This window comes from Lipophrys pholis, assembly GCF_963383615.2.
Source record: "Lipophrys pholis genome assembly, chromosome: 14".
In the NCBI taxonomy this organism is placed as follows: Eukaryota; Metazoa; Chordata; class Actinopteri; order Blenniiformes; family Blenniidae; genus Lipophrys; species Lipophrys pholis.
In genome coordinates this window covers 26,690,835-26,713,619 of record NC_137633.1, presented here as the reverse complement: position 1 = coordinate 26,713,619, position 22,785 = coordinate 26,690,835, and the positions used below count along the sequence as shown (strand labels likewise).

Below are 22,785 nucleotides of genomic sequence, written 5' to 3'. Positions count from 1 at the left end.
GTCTTAAAATGTTAAACTTCCCCAGTAAGTCCATCCATCCATCCATCCATTTTCTCCCTCTTATCCGTTCCCGGGTGGTGGTGGTGTCAGTCTGAGCACCGTCACCCAGATTAAATGCACCATTAAGAACCTTCCTGCAGGTGGTGAGCCCACAGGAAGGTGGAGAGCCCACAGGAAGGTGGCGCCCGGCGTGGGACATGAACCCTCTACCTTGAGACTGAGAGTCTCATGCTCTACCTACTGAGCGAGCCGGGGGTGCCCCATTCAGTGTTTTATAGTATTTATATTCATTTTATATTTACACACGTCAAATGAAAGTTTCCTCAACTGTGGATTGTGATCCAAATATTAGTGTGTGTGTGTGTGTGTGTGTGTGTGTGTGCGTGCGCTATTACCAGGTGAAACAGGAAGTGATGTCACAATCTGGAGGATTTACTGGAGTCATGAGAGATGATCATAAACGCCACTGAGCTGCTAATTCAAAGTCATCATGGAAAGAGAAGACAGGGCAAAGGGTTCCGATGTTACAAATAGTTTTTATTACGAACGTCTTTAATTGCACTTCTTAAAAAAGGTCTCGTCACAACTGAAAAACATGAAGAAACTCAGGAACGCCGGCCGGAGGACTGAACGCTTTTAATAAATGGGAGGAAAACGACTCCTCAAAATAACGACGCAAACTTGAGCTGGGCTTTAACTGGCGCTGGTGAAGAGTGGGTGAGTTGACCATTAAAAGGTGTTTCTTTCAGAGGGTGAGGTATGGCATGGGAGATTAATCTAATCCCTTCAACATCTTCCATCAAACACCTCCTCTAAACTTCCTTCACCTCCGACACACGGCTCCACTAAACTGGCTTCACTGTGGAAACATTCGGACACTCCAGAGAGAAAAACAACAGGAAAAGCACAATCTCACCCGCACACCAGGATTAAATCCACACAGATTAACACACAGACACACACACACACACACACATGTCCACTCCTGGCTTCTTTACCACTGCAAATGGAAACTTCATCCCTTCACTCTAAATATCACCTGAATGAGCAACGAAAAACAAAAAACAGGAAAAAAACTTCAATGATTGTTTAAAAACATTTTTTCCTGAAATGAAACCAAACCAAGAACCCAAATAAATCTTGACAAAGTTCCTGTTGAACAGAGAATCACACTGTTGAACAGTCGCGGTGTCTTCTGGGTAAAAACCCAGAAGACAAAATAAAAGAAATATCGGTTGCTCAACATGAAACGTCACCACAACAGTAAAAACGCCTCTCAGCCCCATGCCACATTAAATCTGTGCACTTCCAACCAAAACACAGAAGCAGGACGAGTCCTCGGACGGCGGCGACGCTGGAGTTTCTTCAACAATCAAAAGTTTCTTGGTGTTACTTTGGTCAGTGAACTGTGGACGCAGAGCTTCACAGGAAGGAACGAAAACGGAAACAAGCAAACTCTCCACTGTGTGATTGGATTCCAACACCGGACAGGAAGGATGGAGTCTGAGCGCTGCGCTCACACCACGCGCCAGGAAAATAGAGCCCCCCCAATATGGGAGGTCAGCCGGGTGAAGACGGGGGGGGGGGGGGGGGGGGTCCTCTACTCCACCCGAGTCTCCTCCACAGTGTGTCTCTGCATGTGCAGCAGCAGCGCCCCCTGCAACACACAGCCTGCAGTCAACACTCCATCGTCTGCACCATCAATATCCAGTCACCAGGTTCCTGCAGTAATCAGAGTATTTAAGCCACCATGCGGACTACATTGACAGTAATCTGTTTCCTGGTTTCCTTGTCCACATGTGAAAACAGAAGTGAGTCACAATGTCAACAGACCAAAGACAAACGAGATAAAAACACTTCTGGATGAAGATAATTTCATGTTAAAACTCGGCTCCTTATATCAATTCTGCTTCTTCTGTTGGTGAACGGCAGAAATGTAAATAATCTGGTTACCTGTGGATTAAGAATCTAAAGGGTTTCTTGGTATTTCTTCTACAGTTTATTAAGTTTATTAAGACCAAAATATCCCATAAGTTGCTGTTGCTGACGTGACTGAAGGTTGTTCTCAGGTTTCTGAACACAGTGGACGTGTTGACAGGAGCAGCAGGTGAGAGGAACCGGACGAGCTTCACCTGCTTGCTGCTGCAGCGAGAACCCAGGAACTCTTCACAGTTCTTCCAGCGGCACTTCAGCGTCGGGTTGGAGCTGCCATGGTCGTTGACAAGGTGCTGCTGCAGATGATCCGTCACCCCGAACACCAGCGAGCAGCCCTGCCACTGACACACACACACACACACACACACAGTGAGGCGGCTGGAGGCGCGGCGGCGCGGCGCCTCGGTCCGTCCGGTCGTATTTACCCAGCAGCGGAAGCTCTGCATCAGGTTGAGCTTGACGGCCTGAACGCTGCCGTCGTAGCAGCCGGTGTAGATCTGAGAGGAGGCGTCGACCGTCAGTATTGAATCATTGAAGCCTGAAGTTTCAACTGAACCAAACGAGGTTTCTCACCATGTTCTTGTGGACGGCCATGCACATCACCATGTCGGTGTGTCCACTGTAGACCTGCAGCTGCTCGTGAGACTGGAACACAACAACCTGTCAGCTTCCTGTTCACACAGACACAGCTCGTACTGCAAACACAGCCGGGAGCTTCACATTCCTCACAACCATTTCCTGCTCCTGGTTTTATTTTACTCACTAAACAGTGAAGAGTGTCGTGTTATCACCGCCACCAGCTCTCAAAAAACATACGTAAAGATACAGGTTCAGTAGAAACGGATGAAGTTAACAATATAAAGGCATTTCCAGTCAGTTTTCTCCAGAGAGAAAAACAAAGTTACACTTCCAGGATAGTTTCAGAAGTAAAGAGGAGGAGGAGGACCGAGCCTTCGCCGCCGTCGCCCTCTGGAACTCACTCCCGCAACCCCTCAGGAACACCGACTCATTACTGAACTTTTAAACACTCCTGAAACCCCAAACTCTTATTTTATTTTCATTGTTATTTTTAGTTTTTGCGATGTAAAGCATCTTGAGTGTATAAAATAGCGCTATATAAGTTTGTATTATTATAAAGAATTGAATAATCTTTTGAAAACGTAGGTATTTCTTCTGTTGGGTTTGGCCAACGAGCAGAGCATCAACAGACTAATGCTGAAGACGACAGACCTGCAGATCGTAGACTCGGACCAGTTTGTCCAGGCAGGCCGTCACCATGACCTTCCCCAGGACGGACACCACGGTGACAGCGTGGCTGTGGCCCTTAGAGACCCGCACCAGCTCCCCGGTCTGTTGAGCAGGAAACTCCGTAAGAAACCAGCAAAAGAACAAAACCAGATTTAAAGACGGGGAGGTGAACTCACATGGATGTTGTGTGTGTGAACACACTGATCACTGGATCCACTGAAGACCAGATCATTCACCACCTGGGGGAGGAAGCAGAGACCGCCAGCGTTTCAACCCCCCGCAAGCTTAACCAATGGACACGAAGTGGCAGCAACAGTGAGACCGACCTTCATGCAGAGCACCGTCTTGCTGTGACCCTCCAGGAGGCGGAGCAGCAGCCCGTTCCTGGCGTCTCTCACGCTGATGGTGTTGTCGTAGGAGCCAACCAGCAGCAGGCGGCGAGCGCCTTCCTGCGACGAGGCCAGGCAGCTCACGGCTCGAGGCCCGTGGCACTCAAACACATCCATCTGCCTGTTGGTCTGAACAAACAGTAAAACACACGCGCTGATGAGTTACACCAACAGGAGTTGAAATATTTATTTCAGATGTGATTAATCGACCGAATAATGGAGCCAATAATCATTGTCTGCAGCTCAAGTTTCTTAAAACACTGGAACATGTCCGCGTTGCTTCCACAGTGAGGCTCGAACCCTCACCTTGAGGTTACAGGTCACCACAGCTCACCTTGAGGTTACAGGTCACCACAGCTCACCTTGAGGTTACAGGTCACCACAGCTCACCTTGAGGTTAAAGGTCACCACAGCTCACCTTGAGGTTAAAGGTCACCACCGCTCACCTTGAGGTTACAGGTCACCACAGCTCACCTTGAGGTTACAGGTCACCACCGCTCACCTTGACATTAAAGGTCACCACAGCTCACCTTGAGGTTAAAGGTCACCACGCTGCCGTTTGCCAGGCCAGCGAACAGAGTCCTCCAGCGACTGTGCAGACACAGGACTCGATCCGGCAGAGGGAAGAGCTGCTCCAGCTCTCGGGTCTGGTTTAGTTCAGGTTCAGAGAAGGAAATCGTGTCATCTAGAGTCATGATTCCAGTTTGAAACTGTGTTTTGCTCTTCTGGAATACCGACAGCCGAGTATGTCTACCTTGAGGTTGTAGCAGCGGACGGTCTGATCGCTGGAGCCAGAGTAAAGACGATGATGAAGACTCGGAGTCGCAGACACGAACAGGCAGCTCACCTTGGAGCTGTGACCCTCAAACACTCCCACACACTGGCGACTCTGCAGCCCAACGAGAGCAGGGGTCAGTGAAGGGGTTAAAACCAGCAGCAGTGGGTGTCTGGTCGTCACTCACCACCAGGTCGAAGACTTTGACAGTTCGATCTCCAGAGCATGTGTACAGTAGCCCGTCATGGATCTGCAAGGCGTTCACTGCCTCCTGGTGGCCTTCAAAAGCCCCCTGGGAGGGCAGGTCGTCCTCACCGTGGTCGGAGGAGGGGTCTGGAAACCAAACATAGAAACCCGCCTTACAGCTGCTCCAGAAGTCCCACCTCTTCACAGCACTTTTTAAAACTTGCACTATATTTTGAGTCTGCTCGATGAGCATTATCATGATCGTTGTTCTTCCCCATGACGCTTTAAAATAATAATAGGAAGAGGAGATGAAGAGAGGAAGAGGAGGAGGCGGAGATGAAGAGAGGGAGGAGGAGAACATACCTAATGAATTCTTGGGGAGCTTGATGGTTGACGGCATTTCGCTGTGGACAGAAAGTTTCATTCTGTTAATCTGCCATTAGTGGATCGAGAAGTATCCTGATACAAACTGGGACCTTCAGAGTCGGATTCATTGGTGGAGCTGAAAGTCCAGAGGTTCTCCTAACCCACCTTCAGAACCTCCACCAGCAGAGTGAACGTGTGAGGAATGAAGCAGAGCTCACCTCTCGGAGGATTTGCACAGATCCATGTCGCTGGTGGAGGACACCTCGTTGCAGGCCAGGCTCTGGGCCTCGGGTCTGGTGCTGTCCGGGACTGAAGCCTGTGCTTGAGTGGTGAACTCCATCTTGTCTGGTGGAGGCTGGGGGGGGTGGAGCGGAGAGGGGTGCAGCTGGGGGGGCTTCATGTGGCCGTCCTCAGAGTGCAGGCTGGAGGTGCTGACCTGAGACGCTCCACTGGCTCTGCGGCGGGATCGCAGCCAGCGAGGCCGCGAAGCCTCTTCGTCCAGCTCGGTGTCGGTGCTCTCAAGCTGCTCCAGCCCCGGAGCCTTCTTCAGCGTCTTCCTCTTCTTCAGCTTCCTCACTTTCTTGGCAGTCTTCAGGTCGGCGGGGGAGGTGGGCAAGTTGAGGGGCGCAGCGGGACTCTGGAAGGTCTGCAGGTCTCCACTGTCTCTCCGGCTGGCCGACAGGAGCTGGATGGAGGACTTGGAGTCTGGAACAGAGCTCAGGCTGGTGTTCTCCGTCACCACGCCTCTCTCTGCGCTCTCTCCGACTCTCTCGGCACTCGCCGCCAGCTCTTGCGGCGCCTCTTTGCAGTGGGCAGGTTCTCCGGCGATGCCTTGGTTCAGCTCAGCTTTACTTTGAGGAGACGACGGGACGCTCAGAACAGACTCTGCAAACAGTGGGAGGCGATCACACGCTTCACCAGGATCCTTCAAACTCTTCGTTTCCACAAAGCTTCCAACAGGAACTTTCCTTCTTTCTGATCTTTTTGCTATTTTATGAATTTGCTGATTACATTGTTTGAAAATTTGTTTTAATAAATGATACTTATCACTGTTTCTGGTTCATTTCCATTATGTCAATATTTATTGATTTCTGTCAGACTGACTTCATCACAGTCCTAAAAGAATCATGAAGGCAGACCTTGATGTCAAGTGTTCAACAGCTCTGGTAGAAACTCTCACAAAATGACTTTACAGGATGTCACAGTGATTTCTGAATACAAATGTACTCAGTAAGATCCAGTTCCTTTTAAATAACAGTGTTTGTATCATAATCATGAAGCTGGTTTCTTTCATCTGATGCAGTATTCATCCTTTCCATCTCTTGTTTCTATTTGCATTAACATGGTTAACATGCTGCACTGAGGAGGATAGAGAGGGTGGAGAGGATGGAGAGGGTGGAGAGGGTGAGGAAGATAAGAGAGGGTGAGGATGAGGAGGGTGGAGTTACCTGGCCTGGAGACTGCAGCGCCCGGCAGCTCCGGTGTGGTGCTGTGAGCCCAGTCTGCAGGGTTCATCTCGGAGTTGATGTAAACCGGAGAGCTGGGCTCTTCTTTGATGACCAGGGGGGTGAAGCTGGAGGAGGGGGGGGTGACGCTGGAGGAGGGGGGGATGACGCTGGAGGAGGGGGGGGTGACGCTGGAGGAGGGGGGTGTGACGCTGGAGGAGGGGGGTGTGACGCTGGAGGAGGGTGGGGTGACGCTGGAGGAGGGGGGGATGATGCTGGAGGAGGGGGGGATGACGCTGGAGGAGGGAGGGATGATGCTGGAGGAGGGAGGGATGACGCTGGAGGGAGGAGGGGTGACGCTAGAGGAGGGGGGTGTGACGCACTGTGCAGCTCCGTTCGTTGGTACGAGAGACTCAGAGTTCACTGAGTCCAGCTTTTCTTCTTCGAGCTTCACCTGAGGCGCCTCCTTCCCCGCGTCTGTATAGAAAACTCACCTTAACGTCTGTCCAGCTGCTGACAGCTGTTTACATCACACCAGCAGGAGAATGTCCTTTCTTTGACTAAATGTTCTCACCTCGCATCCCCTGCAGCAACTCAATGCGTCTGTTTCTCAGAGCGCTCATCTCTTCAGACATCTGGGAAAAACCAAAGGAAGCAATAAATCATGAGCGTTTTTATAATTAGAGCAACTCAAACTGTTTTGATTTCTGGCTTCAGTTTCAGTCGTAATGAAAAGCAAAAGAACAAATTTTCTTTAAATAAACATACTAAATAATAATTCTGTAAGAAATTACATGAAAAGATCCGTTTTATTTCATTTAATACCATTTATTCATCCATCTGATCACAGTCATGGGAAACAGGAGGACCAGGGGCCTCATTCATAAAGCTTGCTTAGCCAGATCACAGGTCCTGAAAGATACGTACGTCACCTCCCACACAAAGGTTGTGATCTATAAAAATTAACTTTGCAGGAGAAAGTGCGTACCGGTACGCAAACTTAGAACCTTGAGCAGCACGTTCTGGAGACGAGGAACCTGGTGGTGCTGATGGTGAGGTGGAGAATTGAACCATATTCATCTCATATGTTTATTCTCTTCAAATATCACTTATTGATCCGAAACAGCCGAGCTGCAGAGTTCTAGATGTTTCTTTAGTGGAACGTTACTGCTGAATCAGCAGAACCATGTTCATACGTCAAACTTTCATCTTCAAATGATCCAGAGGATAGAACTGATTGATTATTAATGATCCAGAGGACAGAACTGATTGATTATTAATGATCCAGAGGATAGAACTGATTGATTATTAATGATCCAGAGGACAGAACTGATTGATTATCAATTGTGACAAAGTGAGTAACAACCAGTCTAATTCCAGATTAAACACAGAAATAAAGCGATGACAGTCGTGAGTAAAGCTGCAGTTTGGATGTTCCAGTGTAAAAACTGATTCTGTCCTCAGGAGGACACTGACTCTGTCTCCAGTCTCTGGGGACGTCTGTTCTGTTCCAGCTGCTTTTATCAGGATTTACAGCTTTAAGGTACAAATATACTAACGTGTATGAACACGGTAACAAAGTGAGTCTCTGGGAAAGTCTCATGCAAAACTGCAGTTGAGAAGATTTACCACTGGTTCCATGTAAAATAAAGAAATTATAGATTTTATATTGCTGATTTTATGATCAGACATACGTGATACAGTTTAGTAGATTTTTACATTATGGCTGTAAATCCTGAGAAAAGCCACTCGCCGTACGGTCATGCGCTCTGGACGCACTGCTGCTGGAGACAGACGACCTCCGTCACCCTCCACCTCCACCTCCACCGACTGATAATAAAACACAAAGTCCACTGAGTCTTTTCACCGTCCCTCTTCAAATATTTAATTTATACATTTAATAAACAGATAAAACTGAACTTGATCGTTCTGCTGCGTCCCCAACAAAATGTCTCCTTCCTCTCCGACACTCATGAGGCTGTTATGGTGTCCAGCAGTGAGCTCTGGTGCTGCTCTCCATGATGTCACTCTCCTCTATGATGTCACTCTCCTCTCTCCATGATGTCACTCTCCTCCATGATGTCACTCTCCTTTATGATGTCACACTCCTCTCTCCATGATGTCACTCTCCTCTCTCCATGATGTCACTCTCCTTTATGATGTCACACTCCTCTCTCCATGATGTCACTCTCCTCTATGATGTCACTCTCCTCTCTCCATGATGTCACTCTCCTCTCTCCATGATGTCACTCTCCTCTCTCCATGATGTCACTCTCCTTTATGATGTCACACTCCTCTCTCCATGATGTCACTCTCCTCTATGATGTCACTCTCCTCTGACCTCCCCCTTCACATCAGACTCTTCTCCTCCACCTCTGCAGTCACTGATCTCTCTGTGACTCTCACACTATTTCCAGGAGTGACGACGAGCTGCTGATCACTTCTTTTTTCTTTTATTAGCGATTCCACTACTGTAACACCAAACACATTCTCCTGACCTCCACCTCCTCCATCACTATTTCTCTCTTTGTAAAATTCCTTTTCTTCGTCTTTTCTCTCAGGACTGAGCATCAAATGCCGACGATCAACAGGCTGAATGAGATGCAAAAATATTGACGAGGCACTTTACATTGAGCATTTATGGTAGAAAGTGGGCGTGTTGAGGGCGGGAGATGAGCTGCACAACTTTCTAGGTGGACCGGATCTATAAAAGGAGAGTGTGTGCAGAAGTGCGTACGCACGGTTTTATAGATCCAAATTTGTTTGGGCGCACGCCATTTCATGCTTTTGGGGGAAACTTACATTTTTAGTAGCTATCTTACGCAAGGTTATATGAATGAGGCCCAGGGCCTTCCAGAACCAGGACCAGAGTCCTCCAGGATCAGGACCAGGGCCCACCAGAACCAGGACCAGAGTCCTGCAGGATCCGGACCGGGACCAGTGCTCTCCTGGACCAGGTTAGAGCCCAGTGCCTTGCTGCTGTCAGACATACCTGCTGTTTGACCACTATGAGGCGCTGCACCTCCAGGTAGGCGGCCTCCAGCGCTGCCTGGGCCTGGACTAGGTTGGTGTCCACGGTCTGCAGGGCGCGACTGAGCTCGTCCTCACGCAGAGACACCGACAGCAGCTGGTCGATCTGGAGACGCTCTGCAGGGACCAACACGCATCAGGTCAGGCCTCCATGACACAAACTGAACCGGGTTCACACACATAACCCATGTGCATGGTGACACTAACCTTTTTTACATTTGACTTTCCTTCTTTTGCTGTTGTGCTCCAAACAAGATGATTCTGCAGCTGCAAGATCCTGCAGAGACAAAGACTTTATCTGACCCGCAGCTCCAGGCCCGTGACGGAGCTCCGCAGCAACAAATACAGAATAAATAAGTGAACAATCATCTTAAAGTGGATAGAAACAGCCTAATCCAGCTGAACGGGCAGTTCATTACAATAGTTGAAGCTTAAGATGATTGTTTGCATTTAAAGCAGCCTAATTTTAAAAGGGCTCAAGCTCCATGTTTTAGTTGGTTTAGTTGTGAGTCTGGGAGCAGGAAGCAGGTTTAAACCAGGGCAGAATATCTTTCAGTCCAGACCATTGAAGACGTAGACCAGCAGTGAGTGGTGAGGACGACGTTCTGAGCTGACTGACTAAGAAAGAGCCGGTTCTCCCCTGCAGAATGACCCTAACCCTAACTCTTACCCTGTCTCTGTGATTGTCTTTATGTTGCTGCTCATATTCATGGAAAAGTCTTCTGACTTTAGCTCCAAAATCTACATCTTCTATCTAGTACTACTAAACTGCAAAGACAAAAATAGCCCAGATAAATGTTTGTTCACTGTCAGATCTGCAGATTCATCTCTTCTGATGACAAACTGGAGAACTGACTGGTTTTCCGGTGTTGGTGAGACCCTGAGGTTCTTCCAATAGTGAGAGATTATCATCTCTGTCTCCATTATTGAAGGCCTGACTTGTTGAGTGTGTGAAAACAGGACTCACCAGTGCTGCTCTCCGTCTCTTTGCTGCTCCCTGGCCATCGGGCTGCTCTGCCCCTGAGCTGCTGTCTCCCAGCACCGAATCCGACCTCTGGAGGACCTTCACGGTCCAGGACAAGGCTTTATCAGGCTGCTTGTGTGCCGTGGCATCGGGCGGCCGGAGCTCTGGATGTACCACTGGACGTAGCTCTTTGGTTTGACCTGCCAGAGCAGGTCGGTGGTTGGAAGGTGGAGCAGATGGCTGCTGCTCGGCGCCGAGCTCTTTCGGGGTGTCTTTGGACTCGGGGGCTAAAAACAAGGAGGGGGTTAGCGCTGGAGCGAGGCTGCTCTCGGAGAGGGAGCGTTTTCGGGAGGTGCCCTGGGAAGACACGTCCATCAAGGACTCCCATTGGAAGCCCTCCAGCAGGGGAATGTCGTCCTCCTCCAGGCTGTGGTACTCCTGCTCACATGGCACCATCTCGATACCGAACCTGGACAGCAGCAGAGACGAGACAAACATGAGCCTCAACAACGGACCTGAAAACTCTTGTAATCAAAAGCTTGAACATGAAATCTAAACGTCACCGTGGCATGCCTTTTCCCTTGTCCTGCTTCTTCCGGACCTCCTGGTAAACCTGCTCCCAGTTGACGTTGCGTCGAGACCCAGAGGAGCTGATGAGCTGCCGAACCGTCGGCTTGAGCCCCGAGTCCTTCTCAGAGTCGCTCCGGCGCGACTCGCTTAGGTTGCGCACGCGGCGGGCAATGTTCAGGTTGGGCTCATGGCCGATAGCTTTGCTTTTGGAGCTGATGTGTTTGGTGAGGTCACGCTTGAGGACGGGAGGCAGGTCCAGTCTGGAGAGACCTGGGACCGCCAGCGCCTCGCGACTTTTTGCGGCATCGCTCTCTGAGCTCTGTCCCGCCTCCACCACCTGCATGGCCTCATCGGGCGCCTCGGAGCAGGTCTGTGTTTTCCTGTTCCTCTGGTCCACCCTGCCTGGAGCCTCGCAGGTCTCGCTGGTGGAGGTGCTCACCTGCAGGGACTGCAGATTCTGGCTGCAGTCGGAGGATTTCCCTGCCCGTTTCTGCCGGCAGCTGTTTTCTTTGTTCACTCCGACGTGACTCTGGTCCTTCTGCTGCTCCTCTGCTGTTTCCTTCCTGTTGTGACTGTCCAGAGAGCTTTTCTTTTCCAACATCAACTGCTTGGCGGCTTTCTTCAGGGATGTTTGGAGCTGCCGTTCTGAGCTTGACTGCTTCAGAGGTCCAGAACATGAAGACTTAATAGAACTCGGCGTCCCGGTGAATTTGGTTGAAGCTTGACTGGAGGCTTTGCCAAGTTGAGCTGCACTCAAATCAGGAACGGAGGAAATCTTCCGCTCCGTTTGAGGAGATGGCTTCTTGGTTTTCTGAAGAAGAGCTGGAGGAATCTGGGGGCGATCCTTCTGTGAACTGCTGCTTGTACTGCTACTGCTACTGCTATCTCTGGGTTTGGTCGTGGGCTTTGGCTGCTCCTTTCGCATGTCTTCAATACTTGGCCGACTTGAGGTTGTGTGTTCTGGTTTCTGTTCAGGTCGGGACTGCCTGTCAGAGCCACTGGGTTCTGGTTCTTTCTCTTGCTGCTGGTGTCTGGAGACGTTGAGTTGCTTGTCTGGGAGGTTCTGGTTGGCATCGTTGTCGGGTACCGACTCAGGACCTTTTGTAACAGAATAAGGTGACCAGCGACAGGCTTTGTCAGGCTTTGGACTGGTACCAGAAGTGATGGAGCTTTGTGGTCTATGGTCAGACTCCACTGATTGTCCGTCCCTGTTCTGAGGTCGAGCTCTCTGCTGATCACGATGACCATTTCCACCATTTTGGAAATTATTAAAAACTAAATTTGGCCATGGTGGACCCATGGAAGGACCACCTGAGAAGTTCATGGGCGAACCCCTTGGAGCCAACTGGGAAACGTTGTTTCTGCCGTACAGCCCGTTACTGCTGCCTCCACTGCTGAGCCACGGAAGCCGACTTTGGGGATTTTGAGGAAATGAACCCTGACCCCAGGTCCTGTTGCCCCTCCACTCCTGGTTGTTCCTGAACTCTCTAGAAGCCCATCGCTGGAGGTTGGGGGGCTCCTGAGCGTGCCATGTGGCGCTCCGTCCCTGATTGCTGTGGTGCCACGGCTGCTCCGCTGGACCGCCGTTATCTCGGTTGTACCAGTTGTTGTGGTGAGCGGATCCTCCAAACCTGTGTGATGGCTGCTGCCAGCCGCACTCCCTGCGGTAATGATCTTTAGCTTCCTTCAGCCTCTGCTGGAACGCCTCCTTTCGTTTCCTCTCCTCTTCCTCCTTTGCCAGCTGGGCTGCAGCAGCTTCTTTCTCTTTTCTACGAACAAAAGTTGTATCAACATTAAACAAACATGGAAACTCACATTCATGAGGTCAGGTTGAGCTGATAAACAGTTTTTATAAATTTGTCTTAATCTTGTTGACGGTAGAAATCAAATATTCATTATGATACCAATTTGTTCTCATTCTTATAATCTTTGGGTGTCGACCGTTTTCTTGTTTGTTGTCTTTGTTACTTTGACAACTTGTGTTATAAATGATCATCTTTCATTAATTCTACAGCAACAACCTGAAATGTTTAGAGTTTTGATGTGAGTCTATTTTTTCCCTACATTTTAACTCTAATGATTTTAAATGCTGCAGATAATCTGACTTAAAAATTTTAATTAATGGACTTTTTAAGTTTCCGTGTGTTGAACAATTTGTGGACAGTCAAAGAGAAGTTTTTTATCTTGGTGCGGTGCGGTGCATGCGGACACAAATAAGAGTATATTAGTGGAACAGTGACCTTAACAATGACTGGTGGTGACTTTTAGGAACATCAATGAACCATTAATATTGGAGCCCCAAAGAAACAAATAAGAAATCAAGAGTATGAAGAAACAAAAAACAATAACTGAATTTTCATATAACCAAACAAGGAGATGACCAAAAAATACACAAATCTCATTTGATTTGAGGCTTTATTTCAGCGATTACCATCATTTCATGACATTGATGTGAATTATTTCCAGATTATAATCTGGTAGAGATCTGTAAACTGAGCGAAGCAGGAAGCACGTAAATGATCCAGGCGGTGGGGAAGAAAACAGAGCAAAGTCTCACATTTATCTAGATTTCAAAACATGAGTTCAATTGAATGAACATATTTTTATTTACTGAATGTGAAAGAAAGCACAAACATTTCCAATTGGTCAATTTTATCAATAAAGAAAAATGTGAATCAAAGTTGTCTTTTTAAGCTGCTTTTGCTGACAAGTGGCCCCAAAAGGTTAAGGCATGGGTCATTTATACGTTTTACAGCAATGACAAAAGAGCAAAATGTTAGAAAGTCACTATGAAAGTGGAATTTATCGTTAACGAGATGTTCGGCTGCTCTTGCAGGCAGTAGATCGAAAATGATAGTGCAGCTAAATAAACATCATCATGTAATGAGCTGTGCTCAGATTGCTTGGAGCTGATGAACTGCAGTGTTGGCCTGCAGGGGGCACAACTCCGCTTTATCTCCACAAACTGTACAGCTCCGGTCCGCTGCCACTCAGTCGCTGAAGCTCTTCATGAAGACGAAGTCTTCTTGATTCGCGGCGCTGCTGGGTTCACATGATGGAACTAAGCCTCAGCAGCGGCGGAGGACAGACACGAGGTGCGATCATGCTCGTTTTTAGCCGCAGTCCTGACATCCGACTCCCTCCACGGGTCAAAGTGAAGCTAAAACAGGCCCGAGAGCTCGGCTCAGCAATGTGAGGCTAAACATGGAAGAAGAGCACAGACCACAGCTCCGTGCGCCATCAGCCACAAGTTTCCATCAGGAAACACAGCAGCAATTAAGGAGTCCATTTTTAACTTGTTTTTAATTAAACTTCACACTGTGTGTGATTGTTTTTAATGGTGTGTGTGACACTTTACTGCAGTTGAACTATGCTGACTTGATGAGTGTCGACTCAGAATAAATATATCGATATGGAGCTGGAAATCTAAATACAGGCATATCTTCAATCCTTTTTAGATTTTCTTAATTCTTCCTTTTATACATGCTTCATAAATAATTCATAATAAAAACACTAAAACTGACAGTGTGAAGAAATACACTAAATTGGTGATTAGTTGAACTTGTTTTTCTGAGTGAGGAAGAATTAAAACTACTTTTTTTAGAATGAAGATTGTTGCCACAATTAAAATTACTACATTCACATGTCGTCTTTATTACAGCTTTGTTTTAAAAGTTAGAGTAAACTTCTGTACAATAGCAGGTGAAAGATATAATAACCTTTTCAATGAACAATTTGGACAAATTGACAACTTCCATGTGTAGATGTAAAAAAGACTAGAAAGATATTGATGAGAGTGTGTACGGGTAGTCTGGTCCAGTGAGACATGATGTGACTGGACCATTAATATCAGGATTAACATTCCTTCATTGTCAATGTACATGAAATACAATGAAATCCTGTTTGTCAACCTGACAGTGGCACCAGTGACAGAGGATGAAAAACACAACCGAATATGAAAAGAAAAATCTAATCAATATGAATATAAACAGGCAGTATAACAGCAAAGTGTTAAGGAAAGGATCTGCTTAGTTAGTCATTGATCCGTTTCCCTCAAATCTGTGTTTTACAATCAAAAAATCTGGTTCTGCAGGTTTGTTCCTGTCTCTTCTACTTGTTCATGAATTGTTAGTTTTTCTCTGTAAAAAGTGTCCTGAGATGACCGAGTGGTTTGTGGTGCCATAGAAATACAATTGAACTGAAATAAATTGAGGGATTGTTTAAAATAGAAATGAGATTATCACTTTGCAGGAGATTAGATCGTCTGTTTGATCGACCTGTATATGTGTGTGTGTGTGTGTGTGTGTGTGTGTGTGTGTGTGTGTGTGTGTGTGTGTGTGTGTGTGTGTGTGTGTGTGTGTGTGTGTGTGTGTGTGTGTGTGTGTGTGTGTGTGTGTGTGTGTCACCTGATGTGTTCCTTCCTCTTGTGGATCAGGTCCACCAAGGCCTGGTCGAAGTAGTCCTGGTCACCGTTGTTCCCGGCCGGCTTTCGATCAGCCGCCTCCACCTTCTGCTTGTGCGAAGGACCAGAAATGTGGCTGGCGTAGTCGGTCAGGCTCACCACCTTCACCTTGCACACCCGGCACTCGTGTCCACAGTCCCTGGGGAGGGAGGGAGAGAGCGGCCGTTCAATCGTCCCTTCAGGCATGGTCTGGTTCTGGTTCTGGTCTGGTTCTGCTGCCTGCAGAGCCTGTAACAACGGGCTCGGGCTCTACTTTCTGTTGCTTCAAAGTCTTTAAAAAGACAGCAAGGAGAGGAGAGTACTCGACAATCCTTGGGAAATACTTAGTCCAAATTCTCTATCTTCAACAGATCAGGAGGTTGCTAACTTAGAATTTTCTCTGCTTCAAAAAACTTGAATTTGAAATCATCCTGATCCAGTTTGATCGCGGTCCTTCAGCAGGCCATGAGTGTGGCGGCGAGAGCAGGAGGAGCGGCCGGGCGGGACGCAGGCGACGAGCTACCGTCTCCCCTCATGTGCAGCAGCGCCGGGACGGGCCGAGCTCAGCCTACTGCGCCTTCATGGTGGCGTCTGCTGTGCTTTGACCACCGCACAAGGAAATGTCTGTATTTGACCTGACGCCCTGCCAGAGCCAGGACCCCCGCCCCCCTCCACACACACACACACACACAGGCTCTGCTCCGTTATCAGAACCGCTGACCAATCCCAGACCGGGCCTGAGAAACCGGAGCCGCCTGCAGCTGCCCGGCGTGCCGACTTGCGATCTGTGTCACGGCCCCGTGCCATTCTCTGACCTCTCGTGCAGCTGCCACTCACTCCATCAATACCATCGCGTTTCTCTCACACCGTTTCTAGGCTGCAGTGACACTCACTAATATCTGCTGCTGCTGCTGCACAAGAACAATGATCTCAAACCAAGTTACAAACTGGAAGCAGCAGCAGCAGCAGCAGCAGCAGCAGCAGCAGCAGCAGCAGCAGCAGCAGCAGCAGCAGCAGCAGCAGCAGCAGAAGCAGCAGCGGCAGCAGCAGCAGCAGCAGCAGCAGCAGCAAAGGGTTCAAAACTTCAGGATGTTAGAAATAAAAGGGAAACAGAAAGTGTTTGTGTGAGAATTGAAAGAATCAAACACAAAGTGTGAATATTAGACACAAACAGCCTTTTCTCTTTGGTCGAGGTTTTAAAAAAGTCAGGATATAAAATATGTTTGCACACTTATAAAAAAGAACAAAATGTATTTATTGATTATTGCAGTATATCTTGTATTTATCTCAGGTTGCGGTCCTGACAGAGTCCAACAACAACCTGCAGATGATTTATTGATCTGCAGAAGGCCCATCCTCCATCACTGATCTGACTGCTGCTTCTAGACTTTCTGTGACGGTGGTGCTCCAATCACACACTCTGCTCATTACGTTAAGATAAATGAATGGCACATGACCACAACCATCCAGCAGATAATCCAGCAGTCATTAACCAGTTTACAGCAGGAGGATTTATTCTCAGGGCTCCTTTTCTGAATCGCTGCACACTTCTGTGGAAGTGCCACCTTTCTGCAGAGAGGAACCCCGATCCTCTGCTCATCTTCATGGATGATTCTGCTGTAAAGCTGCTCATGTTTTCCCCTTGGGTCTGTAGGAGCGGGTCTGTGGGAGCAGGACTGCAGGCTGCAGCCACGGGGGCTCATACTCTCATACCCTCAGTAATCTCCGTCACCAGATAGCAGTTGCTCTCCAACGGTCGCGCCTGTTGTTCCGGGGAGATTGTGTCTAAATATACGAGCTGCAGTGGAAGCAGCTGCCAGAGTATCTGCTTACCCCGACCGGAGGCACGTGCCCGCCTGCTCACGTTCCCCCTGACCCAAATACTTCCAGACAAAACTCTGGAAACTACGTTCAACTCTGAGGATTGATGCGAACATTTCCTTTAGAAATGTTCAATTCAAGACAAACACAGTGCGAGTCCTGCCGTGGAGCCGGCAATATGAAACCCTAAAACCACTGGACTCTTTTCTTGTGGATTTGGTTTAGTTTTATTTCCTCCTCGGACATTTTACAACCTTAAACACAAGTTAAGCACATCGTGTTTGTCAAATCACAAATATCCAGTGGCTGAAGATGGTTTGATGGTTTTTAATAACGCCCACAGAAATAGATGAATAGAAACGTGAGTCACTGACAGAATAAAGAAAGACCAACATGTAATACTCAAACAAACGCACCTTTGCAGTAAAGTTGAACGTGTTTGCAGTAATAATGAAAAGATGATGTGAAGGTGATTTGTGGATAATAACTGACCTTCCTTTGAGCTTCTCCAGCTCGCGGTGATGAAGCATACTTCTGATGTGCTCCTCCATCTCCTGCACAACGTCGGCAACACAAACACACAAACACACAAACACACAAACACTGTCACACACACACGTCTTCTCTCGCCTCATCTTTTATCTCTAAAGGGAGAATTTCCTTTTCCAGAGTGTCACAAATTAACAGTGATGAAAGCAAACGGGCCTCATGAATCTACCTCAAAGTATAACACTGTGTGTGTGTGTGTGTGTGTGTGTGTGTGTGTGTGTGTGTGTGTGTGTGTGTGTGTGTGTGTGTGTGTGTGTGTGTGTGTGTGTGTGTGTGTGTGTGTGTGTGTGTGTGTGTGTGTGTGTTACAATATTCGTTTGATTATCAAACAAATAATATTAATAGAAACATGAAAGCATCCAAGTTTATGTTGGGATGTTTCTGTTGTTATAATTAGCTGGTTGTAATCATTAATAATCATCAAAAGTAAAATCAGCAATGAAGTAAAAATGTTCAGTCAGCGTGTAATATTCAGTACAGGTTTAATAATTATACATATTTGGATTTGAGAAATGTCGTCGCTTGAATTAGGAAAGTTGATTTTATTTTTTAAATTGCTCCAGAAAGCAGAGGAAAGTAAATTAATTATAATAATAGATTATTATACAACATAAAGGCTGACAACCACAACTTATACTGCAGTGAAATAATGACAAAACAGCAGCAAACCCGCGAGGATCAAGTTGTTAGAAGTAATTGTGTGGGTGTGGGTGTGGGTGTGGGTGTGGGGGTGGGTGTGGGTGTGGGTGTGGGTGGGGGTGGGTGTGGGTGTGGGTGGGGGTGTGGGTGTGGGGGTGTGTGTGTGGGTGGGGGTGGGTGTGGGTGTGGGGGGGTGTGTGTGGGTGGGGGTGTGGGTGTGTGTGGGTGTAGGTGTGTGGGTGTGGGTGTGTGTGTGTGTGTGTGGGTGTGTGTGTGGGTGTGTGTGTGTGTGTGGGTGTGGGTGTGTGTGTGGGTGTGTGTGTGGGTGTGGGGGTGTGTGTGTGGGTGTGGGTGTGTGTGTGGGTGTGGGTGTGTGTGTAGGTGTGGGTGGGGGTGTTGGTGTGGGGGGGTGTGTGTGGGTGTGTGTGTGTGTGGGTGTGTGTGTGGGTGTGGGTGTGGGTGTGGGTGTGGGTGTGGGTGTGGGTGGAGGCGTTCAGCAGCAGACGCTCAGCCTTTATTTACCCGTTTGGACGAACACACCGTTTCACACAGGATACACTTCCTGTCTTTGGCCATTTTGGATTCTGGAGGATTTCAGCCCATCCCTGAGGAGAGAGACACAAACACAAACAGATTATAGACAAATAAACAATCAAATAAATAAACTTTGAGTTTTGTGGGGTTTTCTATGTCCATATAAATCATATTAAAGTTTTTCAGCAGTATAAGTTTGTTGATCTTCACTCGACTCCAATTTGTTTTTTAAAGTTTTATCATTTCTATTCCTTTACGTCAATGTTGTTTAATCCATTAAGCATTAGAGTTGATTTTAATAGTCACGATCACGTCTTCATTGATTCTTGGATGCTTTGTATTGATCGCCGGTATAAAAGGTGACAGAAACATATTTCAGTCATTCGTTAACTGATTTTGCCTCCTTGTATGTTAATGAAAGTTAAAATAATCCCTCTTGTCATTATTGAAGCAGATTTCTTCTAACTTGTACTCGGTACTTTTACCTATTATTGCATATTGATTAATTATTGAGTATTAATATTTATATACAAAACACACTGATCCATTGAAGGTACAGAATGTAGAGTAATGCTTTGTTTGTGCTCTGGGTGGCAGTATTGAGGTACCTACACCTGAATCTTCTGCTTCGTTGATTTTATCACAAAGACTAGTAAAGTTGTATTCTATTCTATTCTATTCTATTCTATTCTTCTTCTGTGTTTGTACTGAAGGTAAGATAACTGGTTGTGACTCTCTGCACCATCTTGTGGTACAGAGTGGTACTACAGGTTAAAATGGGCTGCTTCGCTTTAAAAACAGTGTGTGGAGTCAAACTCTGCAACAAAAGACACAAAGCAATGCAGTAATGAAGTGGGGAGACTCACTGTTACATCAGATTAAACAGGAAAACAAAAATATGGACAAAACAAGCTCCAAACCAACTCCAACCAAAGATTAACCAGATAAACTAAAGTCCTTCAGCTTTAAAGGGTGAAACTAATTATTACAATCAACACGTCCTATAATAACCAAGGAGATCCTGCAGTAAATATATGTGTGTGTGTGTGTGTGTGTGTGTGTGTGTGTGTGTGTGTGTGTGTGTGTGTGTGTGTGTGTGTGTGTGTGTGTGTGTGTGTGTGTGTAAAAAATATTGCTTGTTTTCAACCATTGCTGAATATCATGGCGGCAGATCATTTGTGGAAGTAGAACTACATTAACTGTTGAGAGCCGAGCGCTCGCGTCACAACCACACCTCAATATTCAACATGTCTCAGGCCCACAGTGCAAATACCAGCAGAGTTCCACCTGGAGACTCGTCTAATTCCAGTCTGCTGACGGGGCAAATCTGCAGCCAGCGGGGCAGCAGCGGGGCAGCTTCTAGGGTAACATCCGGTCATGCTACCGGCCACAAACTGGGTGAGAAACTAGGGGCAGGCAGAAACTACCTGCTGGCCAGAGACTCTGTGGAGACGGCCAGCGTCTTTAAAACACAATCCTCAGGAAAGAAAAGGAGGGAAATCCTCAGAACTGCTCGGAAGCTGAGGTTTGGCTCAGCTGGAAGAAGAAGTGAACTCCAGCAGAGGACGGACACAATTCAAGAAATGTTAATGATAAAGTCAATCACGATCACCTCTGAGGTTCTTTCTTTATTCAAGTTGTTTTTTTTAAACATTCAAGGGCATTTCGGTGTCACCATAACTGGAAAATGATGTGATTGGGTTTTATTGTTTTCAAAACTTCATGAAGTTTGCTGCAGAGAAATCTGATTTATTCCTTTTTACTTCAAAGCGAGAGGACCAAATCAATCTGGTTGGTAAAAGTTCCAAAGTCCCAAAACATGAAGATGAAACAAAAAACCTGCCAAAGTCAGAACAACAAATATTTACTGCTACAGAAATACTCTGGGTTCAAAACATCTGTAACATCAAACACATCTGTGCAAAGCACAAATCAGAAAAGTAAAGATTTAATAATAAAAGACTGACGTTCAGAAAACAGATTCATCTTCTCCAACCTCCCAGCAGCAGTAATGTGACGACGGTTAAATCACAGGTCTTTAAACTTTGGGAAATAACTTCAGAAACTTGGAAAGTTTACGCTGATAAATCTTCTGGAGGAAAAGTTTCCCTCCAACATGCTGGCAGTAAATAAAATATCTGTTTATACTAGAACAACAATGGCCAACATGCTTCTTCAGCACTTATCACTTCTGTAAAAAGCTCCAGAGAGCAGCTGCTGATAAAATCACTCTCTTCCCAGAACATCAGAGGATCTGAGCTCATCGTCATAGTTACTCTCACAACCACGAATTACACTTAAAGTAGATTTATATTAGGTTAACGTACACATAAGGATGTTTTTCTGAGTGTTTCATTAAGAAACTAAATAATTAATCTGGCCCTGAAGTTTGCAGACTTGAATGATTGACCTAGTTCATAAATCCAGAGTAGAATCCCTCTAATCTCCGGGATTAATAAACTATTTTCTATTCTTCTTGAAAAGTTTTCTGAATGAGAGTGACAGTGAACTGACGAATTGTATCTCAGCTAACTAATCCGTGCTTTAAGGTGTTTGAGGAGAAGATAGTTGAGTTATTGAGATAAAAAACTTTGAAGAGGTGTGGTTGTTGTTAGCCTAGCTGCAGCTAGCTCTTTAACTAGCACTGATTCAGATGGACGAAACAGATTAAACCAGATAATCCGCAAACACAAAGGAAACCAGACTGATTACGATTTTACAGACTCTCTTGAATGTCAAGGATTATATTTCTCTAGTTTTTCCGAAATGTTCTAATTCTCACTCCCAGCTGGGGGCTGCTCGCTGCTAAGGCGAACATGCTAACTGGCAACAGCAGCGTTTCTCCCAAAAACCTAAATAAATATCTCATTATAAAATAACGAGGGAGTTTAGCGGGCCCGTGCAGCTTCTACAAAGTGTGTGTACTGAGACTGGACTGTTAGATACCTTCACAGCTCCCCAACGTGCAGATTTACCGCTTTTCCTGCTCCATCGCTGCAGCTAACAACAACATGACCTCTGACCTCAGCCGCGCTGCGTTCACGGACACCGCCCTGCGTGGGAAACCAGAGCATCAGGAGAGACAGCGTTTATCACCTGGGGACACCTCGAGGTCCCGTGGAGTAATGCACCGTGTACTGGGAAGTACTGCACCAGATAGATAGATAGATAGATAGATAGATAGATAGATAGATAGATAGATAGATAGATAGATAGATAGATAGATAGATAGATAAAATCAAACTTTGTTTATGTTGCACTTGTCAAACTGTTTTTGTAGCACAAAGTGCGTCACATACTTTTGAAAAGAGAAATAAAACACCCGCCCACCTGCCACTATCAACCCCAACTGCTCGTATCAAAATATATAAACTGATGTGCGTGGAGAGAAAACACCATCCTAAGGGACCGACCACATCGAGGGTCCACAGCCTGCAGCATCGATAGAGAAATAGGTTGATAGATAGTTTCACCTCTCTGGTGTCGCTTTCATTACCTTCCCCAATGAAAGTTGGGAGACCAACAAAGCTGTCTGAGAAGGTTATGTGTTCGTCTGCGTGTCTTTATTTATATGTTGCTTTGTGTGTATGTATTTTACCAACTTTCTGCAGAAACCACCCACCTGAATAACATGATTGGTTGATTGGATGATTTGTCATCATCCAAGGACCGATCGATTTGATTATGGGATGTTAACGGCTAACAGTTTCCAAAAAAATCCAAAAAACCTAAATAAAAAATGTCCCATTCATCTCATCACACTACATTTCTTTAGAAATGTTTTAGTACTAAATGCACCAAAACCTCTCCCAGAAAGCCTTGCAGCACCTCCCTAACCTGGTGGCTGAGCCATTCCTCTGCACAGATTGATTCATTTATTGCTTTGTATGTAT

At 46.6% G+C, this 22,785-nt stretch overlaps 1 protein-coding gene across 1 annotated transcript; it reads right to left on the bottom strand.

Annotated features, from left to right (window-relative positions):
• Positions 1 to 517: 517 nt before the first annotated feature.
• Positions 518 to 21,935, bottom strand: znf106a (zinc finger protein 106a). Its single transcript, XM_080479940.1, has 22 exons — positions 21,839 to 21,935; positions 18,881 to 18,963; positions 17,663 to 17,724; positions 15,315 to 15,509; positions 10,902 to 12,677; positions 10,342 to 10,807; positions 9,582 to 9,651; positions 9,337 to 9,491; positions 6,919 to 6,979; positions 6,348 to 6,821; positions 5,118 to 5,784; positions 4,897 to 4,937; positions 4,535 to 4,680; positions 4,327 to 4,461; positions 4,103 to 4,219; positions 3,510 to 3,701; positions 3,360 to 3,422; positions 3,166 to 3,285; positions 2,509 to 2,580; positions 2,361 to 2,432; positions 2,133 to 2,276; positions 518 to 1,657 (listed from the first exon to the last, which is right to left on the bottom strand). Exons 2-22 carry the CDS (start codon positions 18,932 to 18,934, stop codon positions 1,601 to 1,603), a joined length of 5,139 nt encoding a protein of 1,712 aa, XP_080336066.1. The 5' UTR covers positions 18,935 to 18,963; positions 21,839 to 21,935; the 3' UTR covers positions 518 to 1,600.
• Between the last annotated feature and the right edge of the window lie 850 nt (positions 21,936 to 22,785).

Coding starts and splice junctions, on each gene's coding strand:
- znf106a (XM_080479940.1), bottom strand. CDS start 18,934: ATGGCCAAAGACAGGAAGTGTATCCTGTGTGAAACGGTGTGTTCGTCC. Junction 4,220..4,326: donor TCCGCTGCTACAACCTCAAG/GTAGACATACTC, acceptor GAACTAAACCAG/ACCCGAGAGCTGGAGCAGCT. Junction 2,277..2,360: donor TGCAGAGCTTCCGCTGCTGG/GTAAATACGACC, acceptor TGTGTGTGTCAG/TGGCAGGGCTGCTCGCTGGT.